General features: G+C 42.0%; 1 protein-coding gene across 1 annotated transcript in view; it reads right to left on the bottom strand.

The window, feature by feature from the left end:
* Positions 1-13,507, bottom strand: part of BRINP1 (BMP/retinoic acid inducible neural specific 1) — a 179,589-nt gene that overhangs the window by 59,660 nt on the left and 106,422 nt on the right. The window contains exon 3 of the mRNA XM_061200996.1: positions 6,898-7,088. Within this exon, the coding sequence (XP_061056979.1) occupies positions 6,898-7,088 (191 nt within the window). The remainder of the gene's footprint in view (positions 1-6,897; positions 7,089-13,507) is intronic.

The raw sequence follows: 13,507 nt of genomic DNA, 5'->3' as shown, positions 1-13,507 counted from the left end.
TCGCTCCCCATCACTCCCACCGCTCCCCATCGCTCCCCACCGCTCCCATCGCTCCCATTGCTCCCCATCGCTCCCATCGCTCCCCACCGCTCCCATCGCTTCCCATCGCTCCCCATCGCTCCCACCGCTCCCCATCGCTCCCCATCGCTCCCATCGCTCCCCACCGCTCCCATCGCTCCCATCGCTCCCCATCGCTCCCATGGCTCCCCACCGCTCCCATCGCTCCCACCGCTCCCACCGCTCCCACCGCTCCCCACCGCTCCCACCGCTCCCCACCGCTCCCACCGCTCCCCACCGCTCCCATCGCTCCCCACCGCTCCCACCGCTCCCCATCGCTCCCCATCGCTCCCATTGCTCCCCATCGCTCCCCATCGCTTGCGTTACCGCCTGAACCATCCCCCCGCCCCCATCCGTGGAAAAACTGTCTTCAACGAAACCAGTCCCTGGTGCCAAAAAGGCTGGGGAATGCTGCTCTACACTGCAGTTTCTTCATGTGTGAAATTGGGAGTACTAACTGTACTTACCTCCTAGGGTTGTCATAGGATTGAATCCGTTAATGACATAAAGCACCTGAGCCATGCCTGGCACATAGTAAGCCCTGAGGAAGGGTTAACCACCGTTATTCGATTACCACAAAATATCAATCGTATGAGACTTACCCTTACTTCTAGTCAACCCAGTACAACAGGATAGTCAGAGAACAAACATTACTGATACTTTCTGAGGACAAAAGCCTGATATCTAAGATAACTGAAATTTCTTTAGAACGCTGATGATTTTTGAGTTGAATGGAAAAAACAATTTACTTTAGAAAGAACAGTTGTTATCCTAGGACGTGGGCACAACCTGATCCCTAGGTTAATTCCTCTGCCTCGGATCCCTCCATGATTGCTTCTAGAAAGTGGTTTCATTGTCATTCAGAGTTCTCCACGTGCAGCCTCCAGCCTGTCTTTTCAGCCCTGTCTCCCTCCCTGTGTTCCAGCCAAACCATTCCTTCTGCCTCCATGGTTTATTCTTGCCAATTCCTCTCAGGCTTTCCTCAGACTCTTTTTTATTCTGCTTGGAATACCATTCTGTCCCTCCCCTAAATGGCTGACTGTTGAAATCCTACCCAGCATTTTGGGACCAATTCAAACATCACCTCCTCTTACTGCCCTGTGTCCTTGACCTGGCATCTCCTATACACTCTTCAGAGCCTGCTCGGCTGGCCATCACTTTACTGGCGAGGTTTCCCCAGCCACACCCTCCCCCCGAGAGAGCTGTCATCACCTCCCTCTATCACGCTCTAGTGTGTCCATTACGTTTAGCTCAGCATGCATGCACTGGGTATTCTGTGTGTTCTGAGCACTTTGGCAGGCACTGGGTGACAAATGAATAAGACAGTGTCCCCATTCTTAGAGTCACCCAGTGACTACATGCATGCTGTCCAGTACAGGAACCACTGGCCAAGTGTGGCTACTGAGCATGTGCAATGCAGCTGGTCCAAACTGAGATGCACTGTACCTGTAAATTACACAGCAGAGTTCCAAGATCTGGAAAATGTAAAAAAACAAAGTAAAATATCTCATTAATTAATAAATGCTGGAGAGGGTTTGGAGAAAATGGAACCCTCCTACATTGTTGCTGGGAATGTAAACTGATGTAGCCACTATGGAAAACAGAATGGTGGGTCCTTAAAAAACTAAAAATAGAGTTGCCATATGATCCAGCAATCCCACTCCTGGGCATATATCCAGAGAAATCTCTAATTCGAAAAGATCCATACACCCCAATATTCATAGCAGCACTATTCACAACAGCCAAGACATGGAAACAACTCAAACACCCATCAACAGATGTTTGGTTTAAGAAGATGTGGTATAAGATCTTCTTAAACCAAACATAAAACCAAGCCATAAAAAAGAATGAAATAGTGCCATTTGCAGCAACATTGATGGACCTAGAGATTATCATACTAAGTGAAGTAAGTCAGACAGAGAAAGACAAACATTATATGATATCACTTATATGTGGATTCTAAAAAATAATACAAATGAATCTATATACAAAACAGACTCACAGATAGAAAACAAACTGATGGTTACCAAAGGGAAGGTGGGGGAGGGATAAATTAGGAGTATGGGATTAACAGATACAAATTACTGTACATAAAATAGATAAGCAATAAGGATTTACTGTATAACACAGGGAACAATATTCAATATCTTGTAATAACGTATTGAATCTAATGGAAAAGAATCTGAAAAAAATGTATATATAACTGAATCACTTTGCTGTACACCTAAAACTAACATAATATTGTAAATCAACTATACTTCAATTAAAAAAATAAAAACAGAACTGTAACGGAAAAAAGAAATAAAAATATCATTAATAGTTTATTCATTACATGTTGAAATGATGCAGGGTGCCTGCATCCCTGTAGATAATGTGGGACCCAAGACACTGATGATCTGGTCTCTCCAGCTGCATCCCGTGCCGCTCTCTAGCTGTGCTCTATCCTGCACAAATGTGCCCTATTTTCTCTCATGGTTGGGACTCTGCTTTTCTGTTTTTCTCCTGGCTAACTTCTACTCATCCCTCAGGTGTCACTTAAGACACCTCCTCTAGGTAGCCTTCCCTGAATCTCCCACTGTTTACTTAAACTAAAGTAAGAACTCTAACCACCTGCTCCCACGATCTCTTTTATTTCTCCAATATGTTACCTGTCACATTTTCTGGTGATTTCTTGTTTAATAGCCTCTCTCTTTTACTAGAGGAGAAGCACTGTGAAGTCAGTGAGTATGTAGGAGTCTTTCATCATTTCACTGTCTTTGCCTAGCACAATATGGGCATATATTATGTGCTTAACAAATGATCAGGGTATGTGTGGGTAAATGGATAAATGTGGAAGTGGTCCAACTATACGGTGTTTGTTGATTGACTGAAATCTTCCAGTAAGAAGATTCATCATTTTCAAAATTAATCTCTGGGTTCCACATGCCTAGACTCAAGTTGAATTCAGAATAAAAAACTCATATTTGCACCTTCCCATGAAGTCTTCGCCAGTTATGCAGGAGGACACGATTGTCCATCCTTTGGACTCTGCAGCAACCTGAATAGATTTGGCTTAAAAGCGACTTTATATACAATTAGACATTGAGTTCCAGGTGTGGTGAGTTGTGGCCTGGGGCAGGAAGGACTCTGATTCTTCTTTATAATGTTCCCAATGCTTTTCCCAGGTCAGACAAAGAGCAAATGTTCAGTTATCATTTGATGGATAGATGGATGGATGGGGAGATAGATGATTAAATGAATAGGTGAATAGATAGGTGGGTGGAGAGGTAAATGATTAAATAAGTGAATATATGCTAGAAGTTAGAGCCAGGAAGCAGAGGATATAAATATTACAAGTGTCAGCTCAGGCTCGCCAAGGGGCCTGTGAAAGAGAAGGTGAAACAGCCCAGTTCCCTCAGGACTGAGAACTGGCAGAAGCAAACCTTAGATCAAGAGGGGTTAATGGGCTTCTTGCTGCATTATTAAGACTTAATTTCTTGTTTATTAAGAGAACATTCTGTTTAGAGTCACTTTCCCATTTGGGCATTACTGCAAATTGCCTCTTCACCCCTTTCCTCAATCTTTCTCTCTCTGGGGGCTTTGTCTCACTCTCTGTAGCACTTCTTTCGGAGGGGAACAAAGTGGGACACATAGGAAATGGGGGATGCGGGGGCGAGTCAATCATCTTATCTTTTGAGTCACCTGGAGACACTGTTCCCAGAAGAAGGAAGGGGATGTCTGGATTTCAGGTCTCTGGGGCATCCCTCATCCTTTCCTTCTGAGCCCCTGTGACTTTATTCTTAGCCTTCCTCTTAGCCAAGGGGAGCTCTCCCAAAATACAGGGTGGGGAACAAGTATACACACAAACATACACAAGCACAAAAACGTGAGTGTTCACACATCAACAGACATTCATGCAATATACATACATTCACATACATATGCAAACTTACATATACACATATGTGTACATTGTACCCATATACATGGGTGTAAGATGTATGCATGTGTGCATTGCATATGTATGTATGTCTGCATATAGATTAACTTTCACGCAAGCATAGGCAGGCGTCTGTGCACATCCATCTGTGCAGGGAGACATGCGTTCCCATGCATGTGTGCAAGCTTAGTTGTATATATCACACAGACACCCACCTCCAAGGTGTTTCCTTTAATCCACAATATGATCTTCAGAGGGACTAAGGGAAATTGCTATCCCTGTATTTATGTGTGTCATTCCAGACCCCAATTTTTTCCCTTTACCACCATCCATAAAAATATCACTCATACCAATTATTTTGAGTTTAACAGATTTCACCCCAAGAGTGAGGATCCCATGGAAATGTCTTAGATGTCAGCCCTCCTGCCAGCTCCACTTCCTCCTTCTCACTCCACTTCCTTCCTCTTCCCTAAACGCATTTACTTGTCCTCTATGTGACAGTTTAAGAATCATCTTTTGTTGTTTGAGCATGCCCTCAGGAACTCACCTGACACCTCAAACAGCTTATCAAAGCATTTCCTCTAAGTGAATGTGGTGTTCTCCTTAGGAAAAAATACAGTGAATACAATTCTCTGCACCTCCTTATATTTAGATGGAAAAACTGATAGCCAGACAGGAAAGTGAACTTCTCAATGTCTTCCATTCATCTAGTGAGTGGTAGGAATGGGTTTTAATCCCAAGTCCCCCAATTTTTTAGTCTCACTAAATGATAACAGTAACAATAGTTATAATAAAAACAATAATAATAATAATAGCTAGAACAACAATAGCAATGATTTGTTAGGTGCCAAACACTGCACTAAGCACTTTCAATGCATCATTTTATTTAATCTTCACAATATGCATGAAGTATTAGTATTATTTCTATTCATAAAAGAGGAAACCAAGGCTGAAAGTATTGAGTAACCTGCCAAGGTGACCCAAAACTGGTGAGAAACAGGCAATCAAACTCCAGAGCCTGCCTTTGCATGCCCTACAACCCTCCGCCTCCATTCTCTCCCATTGCATGGGAAGGTTCTTAAGAAATACTTTTCCACAAATGAGTGAATGAAGTGATGATGTAAGAAGGACCTCACACAGTTGCTGGGTTGCTGCCACACTGTGTCCATCAACAGTAAATCCCCCACCATCACCCATGTTGAGGATTCAGGGAACATTTAGGGCTTGCTGTCCAATACTGGAACTCAACCCAAAGCTTTGCATATTTTAAAATATCGTGCTGTAAAAATAGGAGAGGACCAAGGCTCTGTGAATAATTCACCACCTTGCCTCAGAGAAATTAAAAATATATTTCACTGCAAAAGAAAAGCCTGTTATTTGGGACTTCCGGGGACTTGGACAGAACACAGTTCCTAATGGAAGCACTGCATTGATCTCAATAATTGTTTTTTTCAAGTGAAATGGGAGATGGGGGAAATTTAAAGAAAAGGGTACAGGTTAATGCCACACTCAGTGTAGAAGTGATTTCATTTTCACTTTACAATAGAGTAGAATTTATACTACATGATTTAACACTCAAATGTTAAAGAATACATGCTGGCTGGTTGGCTGTTGGATTGGGTGGGTTGGCAGGTGAGTGAGTTGGTTAAAGACATGACAGATGTTGGGTCAAAAAAATAATGCAGAAAACCCTAAGTTAAAAACTTATTTTTGTCACTTATTAGCTATACCTCTTGTAAGTCTCAGCTTCCTTATCGATAAAATGGAGATAATATAACTTAACTTGCCATTTTTGAGGACTAAAGACTATGTACAATGCCTGCTATGAGCAAATACTCAAGAAAGTGTAATAGGAGTAGCTAAGTAGTGGATACGAATGAATGAATGCATTTGCCCAACCAATTTCTCCACCCAAATTCTCCACATCATTGGTCTTCCTTGAAACGCATACCTAGAAAGCTTCACCACCCTCCTCTACCCAGCCAACTCCTACTGAGCTAAACTGCCACTTCCTCCAGGAAGTATACTGACTGCTCCAGCTTGTAGCACTCACCCTCCTCTAAAAAAGATCACTTGTTATAAGCACGCCTCAGTCTACCCACCTGCCTTTGGCAGTACACCAATCTTGTTCAGCTGACATGGGCCTTATCTAAATGCATAACTTTGCAGCTCTCTGAGCAGGTGGCATGGTGCTCCACCACCAAACGGGCTTTCTCAAAATTCAGTGGATGTAGTCATTGTGGCAGAAAACTGATGGCCAAAGGATTGTAGCTCATTATATAAAATGATGCATGCGGGCAAGGCCCATAGCATCTAAGTGCACTAGTCTCTACCATTTCCCATTTTCTTTGCATTTCTTTCCTTCCTTTTATCCCCCCCTCTTATCTTCACTCTCTTAAAGATGAACTGGACATGATGGGGAGGGATGGGTAAAGCTGAGCAGGGTGGAGCAATTAGTCTGCTTTCCTACTAATCTACTCCAAACCCATATAAGATACAAATGATATCCCATTTGTAAAAAGATAACCTCAAGTTATCAATCCCTAAAGCAGACTTCAATAAACAAAGGCACTTCTCTAAACGTCATCTGAAGTTATTTCCCCAGATTAGACTGCGTTCCAAAGGAACTAATATAATAATACGATTAAACATTCCCAACAAATTGAGCTAATTCCAAGGTGAAGCCATATTTCCACAAAAGTTAGTAAACTCTCAAGTTAGACTGTCCCAGAGAACGGAATCAACCAAGACAATGTGGCTTATCTGGCAACATATACTTTTTTTTTTTTTTTAACATATACTTTGAGTGACATACGATGGCAGAGATGTTAAGATGGCTTTGATCCTAGGCCATCCCACCATCCTCTCCATCTCAGACTCAAAGTCATGACAAGGCTATGGCCCAGTGGCTGTTGACCTACCTCCCAAGGTAGCGGAGATGAGGAGGTGGGTGCCGTACTTTTTGATGATGGTATCGATGAACTGCTGAGTGGTGGGTCTCCTGCCAAGCAGGCGGATGCTCCTTTGAAACTCCGGCATGAGGGGCACTGGATGACGGACCAGGTCTCTCCTCTCAATGGCTGTGTTCCTCACCTTCCAACGGGCAAACTCCCTGGGCAGGAGAGATGAGTGAGACTTTCCACTTACCACCTCTACCCCCAAGCCAAAGTCCACCCAACCATCCCATCCAGGCATCTATCCTTAGGTGAGAGAGTGCCTACAACTATTTTTAATATTTGTGAACTGATACTTAGAACTGGAGCCCTCAGTCTAGATCTAAGTATTGGGTACTATTCTCATCACTGGGATACTGCAGTGAACCAGACAGATGCAGTCATGTTCTCACGATGCTTACAGATCATCAGAGGTACAAAAATCATTGTCATCTAGTTGCTTATTCATCCCCCTCACTAGACTGTGAATGAAACCAGAGAGATGGGATCTTCTTAGGAACACGGTACATGTTACATGGTACGAGTCACAAGTATGCTAGCTGGATGAATAAATAAGCAAAAGAATAAAAGGAAGGAAGGCTGTGTACCAATGGACAAGACATAAGGCACAATGCAACTTGAAACCTGTTCTAAGACAATTCCACAACCCAATAATTAGTCCAGAGCTCAGTTTCATTCAAAATTTTCACATGCATTCATTGAGCAAATACTGTTTGGAAGAAATTAAGCTTTGTTCTGACCATGTAAGGGAATTTCCACTCTTCCCTTCACTAATGACAGAGAAAATCAAGACAGAAGAACATTGAACTTGGGAGTCTAAACTCAGGGTCTCGCTCTGCCTCTTATAAACTGCGCGGTGTGATCTTGGGCAGAGGATGTCATCACTTCTCTGGATCTACATTTCCTTATTTATAAAATCCAATTAATATTATCTATGTCCTATTGCTGGTGCCCGGATTACATGAAACATAGGGTGTGAAAACACCATTGGAAAATGCCAGGCACTAATCCAATGTGAGAGTTTTATAACTTTTATTTCCTCACACATTCACAGATATATAAATCATTAAAGGTTCACATGTAATGAATGAGGAGAATGCAAACCAAATACAAGTAGACATTTAAAGGGCCTTGGTTCAGGTTGTTTTTGCTTTAATAATGACCTCTGCTCCTACCAAAGATGGAGCTCCCCCTGAAACAACCAGCTCTCCAACCTGTCTGAGTTACAAGCTCCAGGTCCCTTGAGAAAAACAGACTAGCCAAGAGGACTGTAAGGTCAGCCCAGATAAATGATGGGAACGAGAGTTTAATGAAAAGGTCTCTCACTCCTGCCACAGATGAGAGAGATGAATAAAGGAAGGGGCACAGAGCAAGAAGAAGCAGAACAGGGTGGGAATCGGGCTGGAATATGTCTCGGTAATTCAGTGGTGGAGTCTGACCCCTGATGCAGAGAAAACTGTGTCTGAAGAAAAAGCTTTCAAATTGGAATGCATTTCCAAGCCTCAGAGCTTATAGTCTGTGGCTGCTTAAGAAATCTCTGTCCATAATTCATAACATAGTTTGAATTCTAAATAAAATCTCAGTACTCTGCACATCTTAGATATGTATTAAGTCAATCAACTGCACTCAGTGAACCTTGCAGGGCACCTACTAAATGCAGAATATCATGTGTACAGGAGGGGAGTGGACACATCCCAGTCTCAGAAGCTCATAGTCTGGCAGGAAAGGCAAGACATGTCCAGCTTATTGTAAACCAAAGACTACAGGATGCAGAAGAAGGAACACAGACTTTTGAGGTCTCTAGGGGAAGCTTCAGCGAGGTCATATCTTAACTATAGTTTTGAAGTTCACATGTGATTTAAATAAACAGAAATGTTGTTTAACATTTAAACAAAACCCAACAATCCACATGGATGAAAGGGCAGGAGCAGAGTGAGTGAGAGGGGGATACATAACACATTATGGGAAGAGCTGAACAGGAGGGAAAGGGTGTGAAAGGGGACAAAATGGAGCAAGTGGGGTGACCAGACATGAGGAGAGAGTGGGGAATGCGAGAGCCAGCTGAGGGGAATCTTACAGGTGAGGTAGCTGGTGACACAACTCCCCAAGATTACTGCTCCCTGAGGTTCACACCCTGTGTAATATCCTCCCCTTTAGTATGGGCTGGACAGGACCCAGTGATTTGCTTCTAATGGACAGAATTTGGAGGTGATAGCATGTTAGTTTTGTGATTAGGTTACAAAATAGTTTTGTGATTAGTTTACTTCTTACTCAGCCATAAAAAAGAATGAAATAATGCCATTTGCAGCAACATGGATGGGCCTAGAGATTATCATATTAAGCGAAGTAAGTCAGAAAGACAAATACCATATGATATCACTTATATATGGAATCTAAAATACGGCACAAAAGAATATATCTATGAAACAGAAACAGACTCACAGACATAGAGAACAGACTTGTGGTTGCCAAGAAGGGGGTGTGGGGGAGGGATGGACTGGGAGTTTGGGATGAGCAGATGCAAACTAGTATGTATAGGATGGATAAACAGCAAGGTCCTACTGTAGAGCACAGGGAACTATTGATATATTCAATATCCTGTGATAAACCATAATGGAAAAGAATATGGAAAAGAATATCTATATCTATAACTGAGTCACTTTGCTGTACAGCAGAAATTAACACAACATTGTAAATCAACTATACTTCAATAAAATTAAAAAAAAAAAACCCATAACCCCAAAATATGGCAACTTCCGTTTTGCCCCTCCCCTCCGTCTCTCTCTCTGTCTCTCTTTGTCTTTGTCTTGCTCTTGCTGCCATGTTGTGAGATGCACTGTTGAGAGGTCTATACCGGGAGGAGCTGAGGGAAGCCTCTGGCCAATAGCTTCTGAGGAACTGAGACCACACAAGGGACTGAGTTCTAACAGTAACCATGTGCATGAGCTGGGAAGCAGACCCTTCCCAGTGGAACCTTCAAATGACAATAGCATGGCAAGAGCAAGGGCACCCCATTGAGCCACAGCCAGATTCCCTACCCACAGAAACTTCGAGATAATACATAGAGTTATATTTAGCTACTAACTTGTGGGGTAATTTGTTACTCAGCATTAGATGACCAATAAAAGGCAATGAGAATCATTAGATACTTTTGAGGAAAGAGTGTTTCCTCATCAGCTTATCCCTGAAATTTACAAAGCTATGTACCTGTAGTTACGAAAAAAAAATATATGTATATATGCATAGAAACATACACATATTTCAGTATAATAGACATATAGTTCTATACTATTATGTTATAAATTATAGTTATGTTATATACAGGGATATATATAGACAGATAGATATATATATATAGAAATATATAACATTTATTTATAGCTTACAACCTTGGGTTACTATTTTTTTCATGTGAATATGTCTACATTCCTCAAAACTGACATGCATTACACTCAGAGAGGTTAAGTAACATGTCAAAAGTCACAGAGCTCATTAGTGGTAGAACTGGGAGTAGAGAACTTGTATCCTGACTCTTAAATCACACTTTTAATGTAGATATTGAAAAGTAGACTATAAAAACCATAGTAAAACCAGTACTGACACAAAGGAACAATACCACCCCCACCATCAAATTATAAGCCCATGACTTAATTCCTTTTTCTTTCTTTCTTTTTTTTGTTTTTTTAAACAGCCTCCACATTCTTTCTGATGTTCACTAGCTATACACCCAGGGCCTGCCATCTGTGTTGCTTCCTTGAAAAAACTAAGGAGGAAGCCAGTGCTGGGTTCCCGGTTCCTGCCTCACAGGATGGATGCAAGACCTAAGTAAGGGGATGCATGTGACCCACTGAGCACAGTGCTGGGCACTTGGGAAAAGCTCAATAACTGAGGGATGTTATTATGAAGTGCTGACTCTGCCCGGCACTGCCTGTTCAGTACCACAGACAGCTCCCGATCCTAAGGAATTTCCATCTTACTGAATGATGTGCTATTTGCAACAGTCATCTTAGTCACAGAGGAATCAGACAGGAGGATCCCTGACCTAGTCTGGAGGAGCAGCTGGGGTGGGAGCGGGGATGTCAAAAAATTCTTCTGTACAAGTTGAATCTTGACGAGAGCATAGCATTTGGCCAGACAAAGATAGGGGAAGGATATTTCAGGAAGAATGAGCTCCATGTGCAAACATGGAGAAAAATAAGAGAGAATAAGACAGTTGGAGAGAGAGGGATGTGTGTGTGTGTGCAGTATTCATGTGTATTGAGTGCATGTGACATATAAATGATAAGAGGTAAAGATAGAGAGGTTGTCAGGGACCACACGATGAAGGGTCTTGTGTGTTGAACTGTGTTATTAGATTTCTATCTATAAACTCTGTTCTTAATGGCTAACAGTCCAGACTAAAAATGTTCTAAAAATGAGTCTATGTGACTCTGTGACGATCATGAGAATGTTGGAGCTAATACTGTAATAGCCACAAGATTCTACAATTTTATTCTCTTTACCAAAATACACTTCAGTAAAAAGTCTTCACAGCACCTAGATCGATTCAGAAGTAGATTTAAACAACATTAGAACTAAAACAGTTCATTTATGCTTTCAAAATTTGAATGTTTATTATTTTTCCAGATCTGAGTATATAGCAATAAACAAACTAGATAAAAGTCTTGCTATCAAGGAGCTTACATTCTCGTGAGAGTGGACAGATAATAAAAGGACAAATGTGTAACACGTCAGAAGGAGAGAAGTGCTATGAAGATAAATAAAGCAGAGGAAGGAGGTAGGGATGTCCTGGGGTGGGGTGAGGGTGTAGTTCTATACAGGTGGTCAGAAAACACCTTCCTAATTTGATGACATTTAAGGAGACATGAAGGAAATAAGGAAGAGACCATGCAGCCACCTGGTGGAAGAGTAATCTAGGAAGAAGGAACAGCAGGTGCAAATGTCCTAAGGTAAGAATATGTTTGCCAGGTTTGGGGAAGATCAAGGAGGCAGGATGAGATGAGTAGATGAGTAGAAGAGATGTTATGAAAGGAAGGGCAAAAAGAAAAAAAATAACATCAAAACATGGGATGGAGTTGGCACCAATCTCAAAATGCCATTCTAGATTTGGTAAAGACTTTTTATTTTTAAATTCTAAGTAATATGGAAAGTCAAAAGAAGGTTTTGAGTAATGACACCATCTGATTTATGTTCTAAAAGAGGAGTAGGCAATCTTTTTCTGTAAAGGGCCAGATAATATTTTAAGCTTTGCAGCCATAAGGTACCTGTTACAGCTACTCAACTCTGTGCTTGTAGTGTGAGTAGCCACAGACAATAAATGAATGAGTGTGGCTGTGTTCCAATAAAACTTTGTTTATAAAAGCAGGTTTCAGGCCTGATTTGGCCCATGGTGAGTACGACTCCTGTTCTAAAAGCATCACTATGACTCCTTTCATAGAAGTCATCCAATCCAACCCACTCTGCTCATAGATGGCAAAACTGAATTTCAAAGACATTAACTTATTTTCCCAAGATCGCACAGCAAAATGATTGGCAGGGCTGAAATCAGAGCCTAGGGCTTGTGACTCCAAGTGCAGTGCCCTTTCCACTGCAACTTGACACCTTAAAAAAATAGTAAAAGAAAATTAAAGAGAGAAAAAGCCTGCTTTTCATGTTGTCTAACTGCTCTGCTGACCCAGGAACAATTTTATGTAAATTCTCAGTGAATTGAGCACAACATAAAATATATCTTTCCTTCTGAGCCCACAGAACAAGCAAATTCCCCTTGGAGGAGAAGGCAGAACTCACAATGGCATAGGATATGTTTATGCCCAATTAAGCATCCCAGCAGGGCGGGCAAACCAATTAGACTGAGATTAAAAAAGGATCCTGGATGGAAGGCATGGGGTGGCTGCAGCAAGGCCCATCCCACTAGGGGAGCGGAGGGTGGGAGGGCGGGTGAAGACAGAGGCAGAGGATGGATGGAGACTGGATCCAGGGTCACAGGATTTAGGATGAGGGTACAGAGAAAACCACAAGCCCAAGGCTCTCATTTCAGAGCACTGCTTTTATAGTAATACTCTCTTGTCCCCTTTGCTAACCCTCTGTTTCCTAGACACGCACACACACACACACACACACACTCAATGACACATTGAGAATGAGGTTGCACTAAAGAAGAAAAGATTGTGAGACAGGTAGGAGAACTGGCTCTGTGCCCTTGTGAAGGTGTGTGTTTACTCTCCTGGGAAATAAGCTGATAGTATTAGATGATCTTCAGCTTTGTATCTCTCAGCCAGGGCCCCGGAGATAGGAATCTTGGGTTAAAACCTGACCCTGCCATCAATTAGCTGTGAAGTCATGATGAGTTTGCTTATACTCCAAAAAAATGTAGATGTAATCTAGGGGAAGCATATCTACCTTAGAGGGTTTAGGTTTATATTAAATCATGGAGCATGGTATCTAGAACATAAAAACCCTGAATAAAGGTAGTGTTAAATTTATTACCAATATTACCATTGTTGTCATGGTCATAGGAGGGGATCCAATGGGAAGGTGGGGAATAGTGGATGATGGATGGTGGGTAGAAGACAAGAGG

The sequence above is a fragment of the Eubalaena glacialis genome, chromosome 9 (genome assembly GCF_028564815.1).
Source record: "Eubalaena glacialis isolate mEubGla1 chromosome 9, mEubGla1.1.hap2.+ XY, whole genome shotgun sequence".
In the NCBI taxonomy this organism is placed as follows: Eukaryota; Metazoa; Chordata; class Mammalia; order Artiodactyla; family Balaenidae; genus Eubalaena; species Eubalaena glacialis.
This window is presented reverse-complemented; position numbering and strand designations above follow the sequence as displayed.